The 18,780-nt window shown below is 41.1% G+C and overlaps 2 protein-coding genes across 3 annotated transcripts; both read left to right on the top strand.

Annotated features, from left to right (window-relative positions):
• Positions 1 to 3,230: 3,230 nt before the first annotated feature.
• On the top strand, positions 3,231 to 11,515 carry LOC146389380 (protein NLRC3-like). 2 transcript variants are annotated; one of them, XM_084910657.1, is made up of 4 exons: positions 3,258 to 3,477; positions 3,700 to 3,741; positions 5,183 to 6,998; positions 11,282 to 11,515. In XM_084910657.1, the coding sequence occupies exons 1-4, from the start codon at positions 3,279 to 3,281 to the stop codon at positions 11,481 to 11,483; spliced, it is 2,259 nt and encodes a 752-aa protein (XP_084766783.1). In that variant the 5' UTR covers positions 3,258 to 3,278; the 3' UTR covers positions 11,484 to 11,515. The 2 variants fall into 2 exon arrangements, with proteins under 2 accessions (XP_084766786.1, XP_084766783.1); XM_084910660.1 differs by lacking the exon at positions 11,282 to 11,515 and having other exon boundaries at positions 3,231 to 3,477; positions 5,183 to 10,001.
• A 3,604-nt stretch (positions 11,516 to 15,119) lies between these two features.
• LOC146389379 (ribonuclease inhibitor-like) lies at positions 15,120 to 17,668 on the top strand. Its single transcript, XM_084912003.1, has 3 exons — positions 15,120 to 15,460; positions 15,749 to 15,922; positions 16,601 to 17,668. Exons 1-3 carry the CDS (start codon positions 15,291 to 15,293, stop codon positions 16,608 to 16,610), a joined length of 354 nt encoding a protein of 117 aa, XP_084768129.1. The 5' UTR covers positions 15,120 to 15,290; the 3' UTR covers positions 16,611 to 17,668.
• The last annotated feature ends 1,112 nt before the right edge of the window (positions 17,669 to 18,780 follow it).

Here is an 18,780-nt window from a genome sequence, read left to right as displayed (position 1 = left end):
TTTAACATTGCAAGACAAACTCTGTATTCCTTGTCCACACGTAAACACAAAAACTGAGTTTTCAAAAATGCCCGGGTAGGTGTGGACGTAGCGTAAAAAAGTTAGCAGTTTATTTTATTGCTACCTGTAATTTATTGCAGTTTAATTTTATTTGTTTAATTGTCTACTAAAGGTTTGAGGTGTGAAACACACTGCAGTGAAGTTTGAAAAGAAAATATGGACGCGTAATGCCGGGGGGATAGGTTTATAGTCTGAAAAAATACAGTACTGAAAAAGTGCTTCAGAGATGAAATTTAAACTTAAAACATCTCAAGATATATTAAATAAAAAGAAAATCTAAAATTAAAGTGCCTCAAAGGCTTCAAACTGAACATCTTACCTTAGGCTTGGCATTTCTGATTGATTTAGACCACAATATGAGTATAATGTGTGTCTGTTGTTGACCACACGGAAACTTTCAGAATTACAGAGACTTTTTTTATTTTTACTCGAAAGGATGGTCACACCGGTGCGACCTAGGATTTTTTTTAGTCGCACGTTTTAGAAATTTGGTCGCAGTCTAGAGCCCTGTAATTGGCCACTGTCAGTTACCGCTACTTTAAAACCAACAGAATCTTTATTTTAAAAGGCCTTAAAAGCGTCAGAGAAAAAAACTATTATTTCATTCCATCATAGTCTCACACTCCAGAACTATAATTTCTAAATTTAAATATTTAAGTTTGCGTGTTCGATTTTTAAGTTCTTACATTCTCCTCCCACATTGGGTGAGTTCATCATATTTAAATCAAAAATCAGTAGAATAGTAAACAGAGCCTGTATTAGAGGGCATTGTGCAATACCTCTAAGACATACAACACTCAGTAAACAGGTGGCAGAAAGATGACCTTTGACCTGAGCAGGAAGAGCAGCCTGAGGTTTCTCTGGTTTATAATCCAGCTCATAATCCGTGTGACATCAGAAACATAGCAACCGCTTAGCAACCCCACTTCCTGTTTTGTAACACCTCTCTGAGCTACTAACAGTCACATGACTGTTACCACAGGAATTTGACGAACTCTATGAAACTAGAAACTACTTCCCCTGCTTAAACAGGGAGTTGTGCAGAGACAGCTTTGTTTTCAGCTCTGTGGGTCTGCAGGTTTACATTTGATTGTTCTGATTCTGTCTTGTTGTCCAACATTTTTAGTCTCAAAATAAAAGAACTTCAGGTCTTACTTTCTACAACACACTCAATACAGAAAAAAGTACTAAGCAGGGGTCCGTTCTTCGTACCTCGCTTACTACAAGATCAAATGACACATCCAAGATCAAATGACACATCCAAGATCAAATGACACATCCAAGATCAAATCATCGCGCCAACTTTGAGTTCGCTATTCCGGTTCTCCGAACACACCTGTTGTTGACGATTAGTACAGCTGGATGAAGTAATGTGAGATCACTGGGTGGCTTAAAAGGGGCTACGCATCGATAGTAGAAACATTGATCGGCAACCCTTTGATTGGTCGGCGAAAATGTCGAAGGAGCGCGCTCAGTATTTTTCGGCAGCAGAGTAAGAACTCTTGATTGAGGGATTTCAGGAGTTTCAGAGTTTAATTAAAATGCAAGGGAACACTGCAAAGGCTGCAAAAGCAAGGAGAGAGGGCTGGCAGAAAGTTGCTGACAAATTAAACTCGTAAGTAATTTAATAATAATAATAATAATGGATTGGATTTATATAGCACTTTTCAAGGCACCCAAAGCGCTTTACAATGCCACTATTCATTCACTCTCACATTCACACACTGGTGGAGGCAGCTACAGTTGTAGCCACAGCTGCCCTGGGGCAGACTGACAGAAGCGAGCCTGCCATATCGCGCCATCGGCCCCTCTGGCCAACACCAGTAGGCGGTAGGGTAAATTTATTATATTATATTACATTATATCATATTATATTATATTATATCATATTATATTATATTACATTATATCCTCTTTCACATTAGAGCCACAACAGGACCCACTAGAACATGGGAACAAGTAAAAGTGAAATATAAGAATATTCTAGAGAATGGTAATATTTATCACTTATATTGCTTTTAGTCTCTTGAAAAGAGACCCTGAAATAATCTGTTTGTTTGTTTATAACAGCAACCAAGAAAAGGGCAGAGCAAAAAAAAGACAGGTGGTGGTCCTGCACCCCCTCATCAACAAGTTGGTTAAGTAAATAATACCCTCACGGGACTCTTCTCACTGTTGAGGTCTGGGAAGCGCTTCCGCTCCCTCAAGGCCAAAACAGAGAGAATGAGGAGGAGCTTCTTCCCCCAGGCTATTCGGGCCCTGAACCAGGTGTAGGACTGGACTCTCCCGCACACATCACATCACCACACGCACTCTGGTTTTTCTTTTTGCACACTTTCTATAATTTATAATCTCTTTTGACTAATCCACACTTCCTATAATTTATAATCTCTTAGAATTTATAATCTCTTTTGACTAATAATCTCTTATGTAAACTGCTATTTGCACATTTTTACTGTAAATTTCTAAGTTAAATCTCTAAATTTTGTAATAACCTGTAAATTTGTATATCTTACTGTAAAACTACTGTCATTTAATGGTCGGGCATTGCACAGCTATAAGCATTTCACCTCATGTCATTGTGTGTGTAAAATTGAATTTGAATAAGGACCAGAGTTTTCCCATCATCACATAATTATATTGTAACTGTGATTATGATGAATTCCTTCTTGGTGCCACATTCCTGACTCTATAGCAGATTTATAAACCTCATGGTAAACAGGTGCCAGTATATATGAAGACCACAATAAAGCATTTTAATGTTAATCTTTTTCTGGAGTCCTCTGCTTTCATTTTCTTTATTTGACTTCATATTTCATGTTTTAGAGACTTCAGCCGATTCTAAGCAGTTTTCTAAAGACTGTAAGCTCTCTTTGTTTTCTGTTGACAGTTTGATCAGTTCATTCACTTTCTTTTTCATTTATATATTAACAGCAGTGTTGGACCTGAAGTTACATTAAATTAAATATGTATGACCACCAGAGGGTGCTGTTAAACGTGTCACTGTGCTTTTGGGTCAGTTTTTGTTGTATCAGATCTACTCATTGATTCATTATCATTCAGTATGTGATGTTTTTCCCATAATCCAGATTAAATATGTAATCTGTTGTGAAATATACTAAATAAGTAAAAAGTAGATGTGATGAGACTGTTATTCACACGCTCTCATGTTTTCCAGATCAGAGATGGAGAAGGCTTTACCAGTGCAGCTGCTGGAAATGTTGAAAGAAATGGGAGAGGAGGAGCTGAAGCTTTTCCACTTTTACCTGCAGTATGAACCTGGAGGTGACTTCACCAGAATCTATAAGTGCCACCTGGAGAACGCAGACAGACTGAAAACAGTAGATGTGATGGTGCAGGCGTATTCAGACCGTGTGATGGAGGTGGCGAGGTCGATTTTAGAGAAAATGAATGAAGGTCAGTTAGAGGAAAAAGAAACAAACACTGAGTGCAGTATGCAGACACGACATCGTCACAATTTATTTTATAAATGCATTAAACTGTTTTAGTCTGACTTTTTAATTTTGTGTTTTTCTCATCAGATTCTTTTAGTACAAACTTTATATTTACATTATTTTGAAGCTTTTTTTATTTTTAAAAAGACCAGTTCATGATTCAAGGTGCACTTTCCTCCAACAGGAAGTCCCTCAGCCCAGGAAGATTCATCACATTTATCAGAAGGTAAGAATTCATTTGTTTGTCTGTATAGACATCAGTATGGCAGAAACACATGAAGCCTGAGCTGACCAATCAGAGCTCTGAGTGTTTCCATGTGGTATCTCTGTAGTCTAAGCTTTGCAGTACGACTAAAGTCAGAGCTCCAATGATTGAAAGGTTTGGTTTGCTTTAATGATGTCTAACTTTAGTTCACTGCATGTAACAGCAAACAACATTAAAACAGAGGACGTGGTTAGAGAGCTTTAGATGAGATGTGAGGATGGTTCATAGCAGATTATAAAAAATCTATAAAACTATCTAAAATGTTTGGACTCAGAAATAGTGATAAGTGTCATGCTTTAGAACCTTATAATACATTTAGACATTCACTCTTTATGGTTTCAAGTGGCTCTTACATTTCAAACCAGAGTTTTTAGAAATGTATTCATATTTTAAATACTAAAATGATATTGTCCCGAAAATGATAAAATGTTGAGGAATATAACAAACCAAAAGAGGCCCAGAAGAGTGAAGTCATCTTTATTGAACATGCGCGGGAAGATGCACACTGCAACACATCAGCGTAGATCTCCACCCAAGAATGCATTTCAGAATGTTTTTAATACATCAGGGTTTACGCCCCTTCTTGCGTCAATGAACATCACATGCATCAGTTACAATAATGGTCAATGTAAAAAGCAGACAAAGAAGTTCCTCTTTCTATCACATTTTTCCATACATGGCAAATAGTTTCAGGCCCAGATGGTCCTTGTGGGCTTGTCCTCTTCTTGACTCGTCTTCTGTAATCTGTTACTAAGCAAACTCAAATGCAGTTAGAAGCTAAATGAATTTCAGGCCTTTGGCCTGGCCTATCTCTAAATCCTGTGTATTGTAAGCGTGTGTGCTATTTAACCTTATGTCGCTCCAGTCACCTACAATATATCGACTGAGACATCGCGCTCAACAAAGCTTATGACCTTCCATTGACTGGGCGTTAACTCTTTTAATGAGCACAATATGCAATGTGTGTATACAATGATTATGGCTGCACCTGTAAATAAAAATTGTTAATCTGATGCCAATGACTTTAATAAACATCTTAATGCAATATCAATGCTGTAGGTAATTTGGTTAATGCAATGTTAATACTGAAAGTTATATTGTAGCAGTAAAATAATTTATTTTATTCCCACAATATCCACGAACTAAAGATATTAAATATTTTAATACGGTGCTGAGCAGGATGCTATTTGTTTAAAATGGTCAAAGTAAATCAATAATTAATAACCAGTACTCTTGCTGCAGCATTTTGGATTAATTGAAGGCTTTTAGGGGAGTTTTTAGAACATCTTGATAATAATGAATTACAGTAGTCCAGCCTAGAAGAAACAAATGAATCAATAAAGTTATTCGCACTATATAAACCGCAGTTGGCCAATCATCTTATCTCCTGTTTCAAATTCAGAGACTCTTCAAAACTGTCAGCTTAAATTCAAGTCTAACTTGGAAGGGCAGTTCCAGTGTGTGTTTGAGGGGATTGCTAAAGCAGGAAACCCAACACTTCTGAATCAGATCTACACAGAGCTCTACATCACAGAGGGAGGGACTGCAGAGGTCAATGATGAACATGAGGTCAGACAGATTGAAACAGCATCCAGGAAACCAGACAGACCAGAAACAACAATCAGACAAGAAGACATCTTTAAAGCCTCACCTGGAAGAGATGAACCAATCAGAACAGTGCTGACAAAGGGAGTGGCTGGCATTGGGAAAACAGTCTTAACACAGAAATACACCCTGGACTGGGCTGAAGACAAAGCCAACCAGGACATCCAGTTCATATTTCCATTCACTTTCAGAGAGCTGAATGTGCTGAAAGAGGAAAAGTTCAGCTTGGTGGAACTTGTTCATCACTTCTTTACTGAAACCAAAGAAGCAGGAATCTGCAGCTTTGAAGACTTCCAGGTTGTGTTCATCTTTGATGGTCTGGATGAGTGTCGACTTCCTCTGGACTTCCACAAAACTACAATCCTAACTGACCCTAGAAAGTCCACCTCAGTAGATGTGCTGCTGATAAACCTCATCAGGGGGAAACTGCTTCCCTCTGCTCGCCTCTGGATAACCACACGACCTGCAGCAGCCAATCAGATCCCTCCACAATGTGTTGGCATGGTGACAGAGGTCAGAGGGTTCACTGACCCACAGAAGGAGGAGTACTTCAGGAAGAGATTCAGAGATGAGGAGCAGGCCAGCAGGATCATCTCCCACATCAAGACATCACGAAGCCTCCACATCATGTGCCATATCCCAGTCTTCTGCTGGATCACTGCTACAGTTCTGGAGGATGTGCTGGAAACCAGAGAGGGAGGACAGCTGCCCGAGACCCTGACTGAGATGTACATCCACTTCCTGGTGGTTCAGGCCAAAGTGAAGAAGGTCAAGTATGATGGAGGAGCTGAGACAGATTCACACTGGAGTCCAGAGAGCAGGAAGATGATTGAGTCTCTGGGAAAACTGGCTTTTGATCAGCTGCAGAAAGGAAACCTGATCTTCTATGAATCAGACCTGACAGAGTGTGGCATCGATATCAGAGCAGCCTCAGTGTACTCAGGAGTGTTCACACAGATCTTTAAAGAGGAGAGAGGACTGTACCAGGACAAGGTGTTCTGCTTCATCCATCTGAGTGTTCAGGAGTTTCTGGCTGCTCTTCATGTCCATCTGACCTTCATCAACTCTGGACTCAATCTGCTTAAACATCAACAATTTAAATTGTCCAAGTTGTTTAGAAAACAAGATTCAAGCATAGAATCAGAATTTGCAGAGACACACTTCTACCAGAGTGCTGTGAACAAGGCCTTACAGAGTCCAAATGGACACCTGGACTTGTTCCTCCGCTTCCTTCTGGGTCTTTCACTGCAGCCCAATCAGACTCTCCTACGAGGTCTGCTAACGCAGACAGGAAGTAGCTCACAGACCAATCAGGAAACAGTCCAGTACATCAAGGAGAAGCTCAGCGAGAATCTGTCTGCAGAGAAAAGCATCAATCTGTTCCACTGTCTGAATGAACTGAATGATCGTTCTCTAGTGGAGGAGATTCAACAGTCCCTGAGATCAGGACATCTCTCCACAGATAAACTGTCTCCTGCTCAGTGGTCAGCTCTGGTCTTCATCTTACTGTCATCAGAAAAAGATCTGGATGTGTTTGACCTGCAGAAATACTCTGCTTCAGAGGAGGCTCTTCTGAGGCTGCTGCCAGTGGTCAAAGCCTCCAACAAAGCTCTGTGAGTACATTTGTACTCATGTCTTTACTTTAAACATCCAACTGTGTCAGTAATTTATTTCACTAGGCTTTCTGTCTTTGTATGAATTTGTATCCTAAAGTTTGGGGATTTCTCCAGTACAACTGTAACCTCTTTGATGGCTCAACAACTCGGTGTACTCGAGACGCTGAACCATAAACTATGATCTCCACTGCTGCTGTTGTGGTATCACTCTTTTTTAAAAAACTGGGGATGCATGTGCCTAATGTTGTAATACTTTATTTTCACATTTTCTTATTTTCTACTGCAGGTCTATTTTTAGTCACAAATGTTGGTATTCTAGTTCAGCCGTTTTTCTTTTTTGCCGTCCAGCATTAAAGCTCTATTTAAGTTCAACTTTTGTTTCCGTGAGTCTGCATTTTGGGTCCACCATTACTCCACACAGCCTTCACATGACAGAAGATTGTGACCATTACGCAGCAGACCATGACCCGCACGAGTGTCTGGAGGCAGCTTTCGCCCAGCTAGAGGAGGAGCTCTGCTGGAAGCCGTGGCGTGCCCTGACTACGGTATCGTATATGTTGGGTTTCAGGAAAACCCTGCTGATACAGGGACCAGCCAACTGCAACAAAACAAGACAAAACAGCACTCCTTGTAATTTTACTTGCAAGGGGAGCTTGAACCAGATTTTAGGGTTCTTCACCTGAACCCAGCGAACTACGAATCTGACTGCCCTTACAGCACCTTTTATTTGAGTGAAAACAGTCATACATTCATGGCAAGCATGTATGAGCAATGTCCCCGTGTGTGTGTATGTATGTGTGTGTGTGTGTGTGTGAGTGTGTGTGTGTGGGTGTGTGACATTTTCTGAGACCATGTACGGCTTGACCCTTCAGCAACATCTCCAGTCGCTCCATATAGGGCATGACCTTTTAACGAATCAACATGTGTACTAAACATGTAAAAAGCAGAAGTGAGCAGTCTTGCACCTTGGAAGAAGAGAACCTTGTGGTTTCTAAATGTGCAATGGAAAACTATAGCAACGAGGCTCATGTATGTACAGAAGCTACAACCTTATAAGGACAAAACATCCAGCCATTTTCCTCATGTTCCGGAGGCCCAGGAGAACTAGTTTAGCTACCTGTTTAACCACCACCTCACCCGCCATTACTACCATCATTACAACAGTTGATATATCTTCAAATCCTATCCATAACGCAAACATTAGCTCACTTGTTAGCTCAGTTTTCAGCTTTGTCATCTGCTCAGCCGACAGCCCAGCCGTTAACTCTGCCTGTAGTTCAATCTCTAGCTCTGCCATTTGTCCCTCCACCTGCTCAGTTACCTATGCAACCAGGGGTCTCCGCACCTTCTGGTCCTGCATTTGCTCCCGCTGGAGGCTCGGGTGAACCAATCAAGAACCCCTTGGCTTCCATGCCACCGTTTGTTCCTGCTGGGGGCTCAGGAGAACCACACCAGTCATCTGTTCCTGCTTGCAGTTCATGAGAACTGCTCTAGCAGTTCCTTATTTCCACTGGGCTTTCCGGCCAGCATCACTCCGCATCATCTGAGGGTTAAGGATGGACCGCGCCAGCTATCTGCTCCTGCTGGGGGTTCTAGAGAACTGTTCCAGCCGTCTGTTTGTCACTGCCAGAGGATTCCGTGCCTGTTGGTTCTGTGTCTGTTCCTGCTGGAGGGTTCGAGGGGCTGCTCCAGTTAGAGCAGGGCGATATGGCCAAAAATATTTATCACGATATATATTTGAAAATTTGCAATAATGATATAACTGACGATATAACTGACGATATAATTGACGCGAGACAAAATACAACTCCACAACTTTACTAGCGCAAAAAAACTCCATCCATTTATTTTCAATTAAACAAGCAGCTTTTTTTTTATGTGCATTTAAGCTATATACAAATTTAACGGTGCAAATGCAAATTCCTTGCTGAAAGTTAAACCAAAAGGCAATTCCAGTAGAAATGGGCTGACATATCCTGAGCATAATCATGATTGCATTTTTCTCTAACCATCAGGAACCTTCACGTTAACTTTTATCGTATGGAAAAGTGTTAGTGTTCATCCTCCAGCTTCACTGTTTATGTTATGCTAACATAGCTGTATCGGTAGCGATCACGTAGCACATCATTATAAGAGAGCTAGCCCAGCTTCAATAACCTTACAAACGTCACTGCTGTTTAGTTTCCTGTCTTCATTTATTTTGGAAGTGATAGCAGAGCTGTACGTTTGAATTTTTTCAGAAATCTCTCAGTCAGAACATGCTATAAGTGATGGAGTTTAGGACCCAGATTACTCCCAGATTTACGAGCGCCTTAGTCCGACAAATACGGCAATAACGACGGCCTGCTTGCATGTTCTACAACAAAATGTGCTTTGTTGTGTATCTGACGGACAAACACCAAACCAGTTCCACATCACTGAAGTGGGATCATTTTTACAAACTAATTCTGGTTCATCCGTTTCACTCAACGATCCGCTTTCTCCCTTCTCATTCTCCGTTGCCGCCATGCTTTTTCAGTCATGTGCTTATGAAAACAAAGGCACTGTGCATGCGCGTGTTATCCATATTATATCGCGATATTTCATTTTCTTATCGTTGCCTAACATTGTACCGGTATTACCGTGAACAGTATAATATGGCCCAGCCCTAGCTCCAGTTGTCTTCTGTCTCCGCTGAAGAGTCCGAGGGATCCATCCAGCCTGCAACGCCAACACCTGCGTTTTCCACCCCGTTGCATGCAGTGCCAACACCTGTGGTTTCCACGCCGTCACCTGCGGCACCAACTCCTGTGGTTTCCATGCCATTGCCTGCACTGCCACCACCTACTCCATCACCTACAGCTGCCATGCCACCATCTGGTCCAGCTGCTTCATTGGTGACTTAGTCTGGCCCTGCTACGCAGCCACTGTCTGGTCCTGCCTCGTCTGGTCCTGCGGCTGCCACACTATCGTCCAGGTCCATGTCCAGCACGTCCACAGCCCGGTGCCGGCCACTTTCCAGGTTGTCTGCTGAGGAACTTCACCGTTGTGGATGGTCTCATGAACTGTTTTGCTGCTGCTGGTTCTGCGGTCGGCCTCCAGAACTGCTCTGTCGCCACCGCTGGCTTCCGTGCGGTTGGCCTCTTGATCTTCTCCATCACTGCCGCTGGCTTCTGCACAGTTGGCCTCCTGATCTTCTCCGTCGCTGCTGCTGGCTTCCGCGCATATAGCGGAAGCTATATGCACATTGACTTACAATAATAATGGATTAGATTTATATAGTGCTTTTCAAGGCACCCAAAGCGCTTTACAATGCCACTATTCATTCACTCTCACATTCACACACTGGTGGAGGCAAGCTATGGTTGTAGCCACAGCTGCCCTGGGGCAGACTGACAGAAGCGAGGCTGCCATATCGCGCCATCGACCCCTCTGGCCAACACCAGTAGGCAGTAGGGTAAAGTGTCATGCCCAAGGACACAACGACCAGGACAGAGAGCCCGGGGATTGAACCGGCGACCTTCCGGTTACAGATGCGCTTCCCAATGAGGGTTTTTATGAGGGTGATGAGGGTTTTTATTATCAAAGAAACAGTTACTAAATTGGGAAACATGGATGATGGATTTGATGATTAAGTGGAGAAATATGTCTCGCACTGAATGGCTTCCTTACTTTAACAACAGGTTCTTATGAATGGATAACTCAATGTAACTAATGTTGAAGTTTTCTTTGGCAGATGAACAACGAATGTTGTTTCATTTTCCTGTTTATAATCTAATACTTTTGTGTTTTCTTTATATAACTGTCATCCTTTGAACAAAGGACTCAGAGGATAGAAGATGACCATAAAGTGTGAAACAGTTTTTTTTCCTCTTCTGACTGTAGGAGGAATTCTTTGAGTGCAATGTTGTTGATGTTATGTTCAGTAGTTAAAAAGGTCATAACTCTCTTTGTGAGGGGGGAGGTTTTAAGGATGGGGCTGAAGTTATTGCCCCCCTGTGAGATGGGCCAACATGTGAGAGTTGTGGAATGTCTTTGTCTGTGCGTGTATAAGATATGAAGGAGGCAGCCATCATCAGGGACTGCTTGGGTGCTTGACCAGGGTCTCTCCATATTGCAATATGTTATTAAACTTACTTCAAATCATGCTCACCGAGGTGTTTGCAGGTTATTGTTAAAATTTCCATAACAACAGTTGTGTTTTAAAGAAGCTGTTTAGTTAACCATTAATTGTATTGCATGCTGGCATTTAAAAAAATAATTTGACTGATTTAATTTAATCAATTTTTTTGTTTTTTCAGACTGAGTCACTGTAAACTCTCAGAGAGAAGCTGTGATGCTCTGTCCTCAGTTCTCAACTCCCAGTCCTCTTGTCTGAAAGAGCTGGACCTGGGTTACAATAACCTACGGGATTCAGGAGTGAAGTTTCTGTCTGCTGCACTGCAGAGTCCACATTGTACACTGGAAACTCTCAGGTCAGGATCCAAACGTTCCCACTGCTGAACATTTAAAGTCTGAATGATATTATTCTATAAACAACCGAGCCTTTTAGAATTGGCAAGTTACCTTTTCTTTATCTTTGGCTCAGGAGATTCTTCATTAACGTCTGAAGATTTTTTACTGTCACATATTTTGTTTAATTGGTAAAACAGAAGTATTGTTCGGTTCATGTTTTCTGTGGCATGTTTTGTGTGACACACCGATGAGCAGGCCATTTGTTCCACAGCAGTCAATGTAGCCAACAAGAGGCCTGCTCCTCTCAGTTTTTCTGCTCACGGTGTCACTGATACTGATTCCCAACTGATTCAGACAAAAATGATGTGGGTTCTGATGGTGCTGTTGATAGTGAGGACAACCAGGCAGTCAGAGATGGGTTAGAAGGCCAGAAGGATATTTAAAGCCTGAGTATCAACCATAAAACCAACTTTCTCACTCCCAGAGTAGAAAAGAGTCAGTGTCCCATCAATAGCAGGTGTGTTCAGAATCATAGTGCCAGGTACACAAATACACCATTCAGATTTTGCTACAATCCAAATACTGAATTTGAGGAGTTTGTGATCACTGATCCCTTTGAGCTCTTTTTCCACATTGACTGATTTTAATATTTATTGTGGCCACTTTTATCTCTATTTTTGGTGTAAAGTTTCAGTCTATGGCCAGTAATTCTCTTCTTACCAATACAGGGAGTGCAGAATTATTAGGCAAATGAGTATTTTGTCCACATCATCCTCTTCATGCATGTTGTCTTACTCCAAGCTGTATAGGCTCGAAAGCCTACTACCAATTAAGCATATTAGGTGATGTGCATCTCTGTAATGAGAAGGGGTGTGGTCTAATGACATCAACACCCTATACCAGGTGTGCATAATTATTAGGCAACGTCTTTTCCTTTGGCAAAATGGGTCAAAAGAAGGACTTGACAGGCTCAGAAAAGTCAAAAATAGTGAGATATCTTGCAGAGGGATGCAGCAGTCTCAAAATTGCAAAGCTTCTGAAGCGTGATCATCGAACAATCAAGCGTTTCATTCAAAATAGTCAACAGGGTCGCAAGAAGCGTGTGGAAAAACCAAGGCGCAAAATAACTGCCCATGAACTGAGAAAAGTCAAGCGTGCAGCTGCCAAGATGCCACTTGCCACCAGTTTGGCCATATTTCAGAGCTGCAACATCACTGGAGTGCCCAAAAGCACAAGGTGTGCAATACTCAGAGACATGGCCAAGGTAAGAAAGGCTGAAAGACGACCACCACTGAACAAGACACACAAGCTGAAACGTCAAGACTGGGCCAAGAAATATCTCAAGACTGGTTTTTCTAAGGTTTTATGGACTGATGAAATGAGAGTGAGTCTTGATGGGCCAGATGGATGGGCCCGTGGCTGGATTGGTAAAGGGCAGAGAGCTCCAGTCCGACTCAGACGCCAGCAAGGTGGAGGTGGAGTACTGGTTTGGGCTGGTATCATCAAAGATGAGCTTGTGGGGCCTTTTCAGGTTGAGGATGGAGTCAAGCTCAACTCCCAGTCCTACTGCCAGTATCTGGAAGACACCTTCTTCAAGCAGTGGTACAGGAAGAAGTCTGCATCCTTCAAGAAAAACATGATTTTCATGCAGGACAATGCTCCATCACACGCGTCCAAGTACTCCACAGCGTGGCTGGCAAGAAAGGGTATAAAAGAAGAAAAACTAATGACATGGCCACCTTGTTCACCTGATCTGGACCCCATTGAGAACCTGTGGTCCATCATCAAATGTGAGATTTACAAGGAGGGAAAACAGTACACCTCTCTGAACAGTGTCTGGGAGGCTGTGGTTACTGCTGCACGCAATGTTGATGGTGAACAGATCAAAACACTGACAGAATCCATGGATGGCAGGCTTTTGAGTGTCCTTGCAAAGAAAGGTGGCTATATTGGTCGCTGATTTGTTTTTGTTTTGTTTTTGAATGTCAGAAACGTATATTTGTGAATGTGGAGATGTTATATTGGTGTCACTGGTAAAAATAAATAATTGAAATGGGTATATATTTGTTTTTTGTTAAGTTGCCTAATAATTATGCACAGTAATAGTCACCTGCACACACAGATATCCCCCTAAAATAGCTAAAACTAAAAACAAACTAAAAACTACTTCCAAAAACATTCAGCTTTGATATTAATGAGTTTTTTGGGTTCATTGAGAACATGGTTGTTGTTCAATAATAAAATTATTCCTCAAAAATACAACTTGCCTAATAATTCTGCACTCCCTGTACTGGGGTTCCCATGCTGACACATGGCTCCTCCCGATGTGCTAGATTGATCAGATGACGGTGATGTAATATCCATGTGGTTTCTTGCCAAGTTTCCCCAGTTTCCTGGTTCTGGTTACTTTAGTGGAGTGATCACTTTCCTCGTTTCGCGCATGGGAAGAAAACCGTTTCCAAATTGCCTGGTATGGTGTCTACTGGGCATTAATTACAATGCATAATAAATAGTATTTAATAATCTCCATATCCATATTTCAGGAAAATTATGATTAAAATTTCTTTCAATTATAGTGATTACCTATGTAGAGAGATATTGGTTCACAGTAGTTGGTTTTTCATTTGTATTAAATTATCTTTAATTTTAGAACAAATATTTTAAGGTCTGATTTCTTAAAATTACATTGGATCTTGTGAGAATACATCGTCACATTTGAAACACTCCCATTCCATGTAATCACATCATTTTAATGTCATTATTTTCAGGATTAGATCTGGAAACATCACTGTCTATTTTATTGTTCACACTAAATCCATGATGGCTCTGTGTGGCCATGGCTGGATGTTCAGCTTACAGAGCCCTGGGCAAAAATGTGTGATGGACCCTCGGCAGGATTTGAATGCTCGGCTTCTTTTCCTTCTTCAATAATCAGACATACAGGTCACACAGTGTGTGTACAGAATATGGATCAACAACACTAGTCTCTATGAACAGCTGACTGTGAGACGAGCACTCAGGGACTGTCTACAAAGTGCAACACTGAAAGAACATCATCCATAAATATTGAGTAATAAGTTGACTCTCATGCACCGAGACTAAAATGCCTTTAAATATCAGGGTTATCCTGCTGATCAAAGTCCAACACTGAGTTTGTAAAAACATGTTTGTCAGTCATTTTGTTTGGTTTATGATTCAATAACTTGCTGCTAATACACAAAATGTAATCATATTTCCTCATAACCCTCTTTTGTCTGACCATTTGAATTACATTTGAATATACAATAAAGGACTCCACAGAGTATTGTGAAAATAATGACAGTAGATGTTTGTGTAAAACTGCTGGAAGCAAATTTGTGTGTGATGTTCTTTCAGTGTTGCACTTTGTAGACGGTTCCTTAGTACTGGTCTCACAGCCAGCTGCACATAGAGACCAGTGTTGTTAGTTCAGGTCAGAAGATGACTTGTTGGAATGAAAATGACCTTGTAGTTTGTCTGCTTTAATAATGTAACTGGGAAAAGGTGATGATGGACTTCAAATATGTCCATTTCTTTCACACTTCACATTAAAAACTGAAGCCATGTGGTTCCTTGAAGGAAAAACACGACTGTTTTCAGGTCTTTTTACTGTTTTTTAAGATAAATGTGCGACTTTAATGTTAAAAATTCAGAGTTTTTTCTCTTGTTGTGTTTGTTTGAAGCTGCTCCTGGTGGCTTCAGCTGTTTGGAGTTTCCTTTTTCTAAACTTCTACATTCTGAAACTTCTTCAGCTCTGAACAGATTAGGAAACAATGAATGATTTCAAGCACACACTTTGTCTATTAAACTTATATCTTTCATTCGTTTTACAGATTGATGAGCTGTGGTTTGTCAAAGATCAGCTGTGATTATCTGGCAGCAGCGCTGGAGTCCAACCCCTCCCATCTGAGAGAACTGGACCTGAGTGACAACAAGCTGCAGGATTCAGGAGTGAAGCAGCTGTGTGGTTTTCTAAAAAGTCCAGGATGTGGACTTGAAACTTTGAGGTCAGTCACCATGTTTTAGTTGTGCTGAGATGAATATGATGTGAAAGTTGTGCTGACACTAAACTGCAGATATCTGGTTTAGTCCATTGACTGTAGCAGAACAATGTTCACATTTCAATCCTTCAAAGATGAAGAAAAATCCTCCACTGAAAAATTCACTGTGAAACTCTAAAACTCTTCATTCCACCTTAACGTCTGTCTGACACTGAAATCCAAACCAAAAAGGCCATATGCTTTACAGACAGCACACTTTATCTAATAAACTTATATCTTTCATTCTTTATACAGATTGTGGAGATGTGGTTTGTCAAAGATCAGCTGTGATTATGTGGTAGCAGCACTCAAGACCAACCCCTCCCATCTGAGAGAATTGGACTTGAGCTGGAACAACCTGAAGAATCCAGATGTGAAACAGCTGTCTGATCTTAAGAAGAATCCAGAGTACAGACTGGAAACTCTGGAGTAAGTAGAGTGATGGAGTGAGTGGGTGGTGCTGTCAGCAGTATTGTACTAAACACAGTCAGTATGAAACAAAGATCCAGAGTTTCCTGTAAAGCTGCAGCTTCTCAGTGAAGCCGTGAGAGGAGAATGATGACAGGCTTCAGGACTGGACACAAACACTTCCTGTTTCTGCCTTTTTGTCACCTTTTTGATAACCATAGTAATGGCTCTGATCAAACACTGACAACAGGCAATCAGCTGTCTAAAAAGAGCAGCACGCAGACCAATGACTGCATTCATTTTCAAATTTAAAGCAGTGAAGAACACAGTCTGTAAGTAAGGAAGAATTTAGTGAGACCAGATGTTTGGATGGAATTCCTCCAGTTAACAGCTGGAACCATTCCATCTGGATTGTTGGGGTTGTTGTTGGGGTTCCTAAAGAGCTCAGAGTGGACAGACCAAGGTTATTCTAATGAATGAAAGTGCAAACTAAAACTAGGAGTGAAAAACATTTTCATCAACTTCAATAAAAATCCAAAGATTAGAAAAAGTGAAACCACAATGAGTACTAGTACAGTCCCAGCACTGAAGTCTCTGCTGCTCTTTATACTGGATGTGCTGCATCACTGACTGACGGCTGATGAAGAGTCTCTGGAAACACTTGTTTATTTCCTCTGCTTTTCCTTCTTCTCTCTGCAGGTGGTGGTGATGGTAAACAGGATGGTGTGTGCACTGAGAGAGGATGAGCTGTGTCCTGATGATCCAGAGAGGTTGAAGCAGGAGCAGCTTGTGTGTAGAGATGCTCTGACTGGGCCATGTTACTGGGAGGTGGAGTGGAGAGGACAACCTCATCCAGCAGTGACTGACAGAGGAATGACAAGAAGAGCAGCCTAATTACATTTATATATATATAAGATAGGATAAGATAAAACTTTATTAATCCCTCGGGTGGGTTCCTCTGGGAAATTCGGTTTCCAAAAGCACAGCACCGACAGAAGTTACAGTTACAGAATATTATATATATATACACACACACACACATATAAATACAGAGACATATATAAATAAAATATACGAAGGGGATAAATAGAATAAATAGGAATAAAAATAAAAATACAAGTGAATTGCACATTTCAAGTATTGAGGTCTATTGCACCATTGACTATTAACAAAAGTATTGCACAAAAGGTATTGCACAGTGAGGTGAAGAGGCACTACAGCTTAGTTGTTCCCCCTTCCTTTGTCCACCTGTTTCCCCTCCCTCTCCCCTCCAGAGAGGAGTTAAACAGTCTGATGGCGTGTGGGACAAAGGAGTTTTTAAGTCTGTTAGTTCTTGTCTTGGGGAGAAGCAACCTGTCACTGAACAGACTCTTCTGGTTGTTAATGGCCGTGTGCAGAGGATGCCCAGCATTGTTCATAATGTCCAGCAGTTTTTTTAGTGTCCTTTTCTCTGCCACTGTCACCAGAGTGTCCAGCTTCATGCCGACCACAGAGCTAGCCTTCCTGATCAGTTTCTCCAGCCTGGATGAGTCCTTCTTTGCTGTGCTGCTCCCCCAGCACACCACAGCATAGAAAAGTACTCCAGCAACCACTGACTGGTAAAACATCCTCAGGAGCTTCCTGCAGATGTTAAAAGACCTCAGCCTCCTGAGGAAGTACAGTCGGCTTTGGGCTTTTTTATACAGGTGCCCTGTATATATATATATATATATATATATATGTCTTTTAGTATTAAGTTTTGCTTGTTCCATATTCAGTTTTTCAGCAAAACTTTTTTGACTCCATAAGAAAAGATTCATTCTTATATCTGGAGGAAGATTTTTTTTTTTTCAATAAATATTAATGTTAGCCCGCGACTTTGTTCCAGTTTTGAATTTTGGCCCACTGTGTATTTGAGTTTGACACCCTGTTCTACAGTCTCTGCACAGTGTCTGTCTGACACTGGCTTCAGACCCTCCTCACCTGAAAAGGCTTTCAAACACCTTTGAATAGTAAACAGAATGTTTTTATAAGATGAATATCATGTTTTCATGTATTTGTGCAGTTTGATGATTCAGTGGATGAATCAGTGCTTAATGTTTAATGTGGATACTAATGGTCAATAAATGTGCTGATTGGAATCAAAGGAATGACTCAGACTGAATTTGTTCCCACTTTTCTCTCATGTGGATCCGATACAGACCTGCTCCGACAGTCTCGGTCGTTGTGTCCTTGGGCAAGAAACTTCACCCGCTGCCTGCTGGTGGTGGTCAGAGGCCCCTTGGCACCAGTGTCCGGCAGCCTTGCCTCTGTCAGTGCGGCCCAGGGTGGCTGTGGCTACAATGTAGCTTGCCATCACCAATGTGTGAAAGCGTGTGTGCATGTCTTTAACACTAATGCACAAGAGTAATACTACGCCAAGTAAAAACTGGTGATTTAATACATCACTGCTTAAAGATGAAGACTTTATTAAATATTTTAAAAAAGAGTGGACTCCATATTTAGACTATAATGACACTCCCAAAACATCAGCTTCTGTTCTATGGGAAGCAGGGAAAGCTGTGATGAGAGGTAAAATAATCTCTTTCTCATCACATAAAAAGAAAGCAGAAAACAAAAATATTCAGGAATTAGAAAAAACCATCAAATCACTATAAGAAGCCTACGTGTGCCACCAAGATCAGGAAACATTAAACAAAATACGCAAAACAAAACTAGAATTAAATGAGATAATTGATAAAAAAAAACAAAATTCTTAGTACAAAGACTACGCTTACAAAATTATGAACATGGTAACAAATCCGGTCAATTTCTAGCAAATCAGCTAAAAATAAAGAAAGAAAAAACAACTATATGTGCTGTTCAATATTCATCTGGGAACACAGTATATGACCCGAAAC

The sequence above is a fragment of the Perissodus microlepis genome, chromosome 3 (genome assembly GCF_051167445.1).
Source record: "Perissodus microlepis isolate ML-2025 ecotype Zambia chromosome 3, ASM5116744v1, whole genome shotgun sequence".
Classification (NCBI taxonomy): domain Eukaryota; kingdom Metazoa; phylum Chordata; class Actinopteri; order Cichliformes; family Cichlidae; genus Perissodus; species Perissodus microlepis.
The sequence above is the reverse complement of the archived record's forward strand: the minus strand, read 5'-3'. Positions and strand labels throughout refer to the sequence as shown.

What these genes read in the sequence shown, in the direction of transcription:
- LOC146389379 (XM_084912003.1), top strand. Translation starts at nt 15,291, where the DNA reads ATGAGCTGTGGTTTGTCAAAGATCAGCTGTGATTATCTGGCAGCAGCG. An exon ending in TGTGGACTTGAAACTTTGAG is followed by an intron (nt 15,461 to 15,748) that starts GTCAGTCACCAT and finishes TTCTTTATACAG; the next exon opens with ATTGTGGAGATGTGGTTTGT.
- LOC146389380 (XM_084910657.1), top strand. Translation starts at nt 3,279, where the DNA reads ATGTTGAAAGAAATGGGAGAGGAGGAGCTGAAGCTTTTCCACTTTTAC. An exon ending in TTCATCACATTTATCAGAAG is followed by an intron (nt 3,742 to 5,182) that starts GTAAGAATTCAT and finishes TTTCAAATTCAG; the next exon opens with AGACTCTTCAAAACTGTCAG. An exon ending in AAAGCCTCCAACAAAGCTCT is followed by an intron (nt 6,999 to 11,281) that starts GTGAGTACATTT and finishes TTGTTTTTTCAG; the next exon opens with ACTGAGTCACTGTAAACTCT.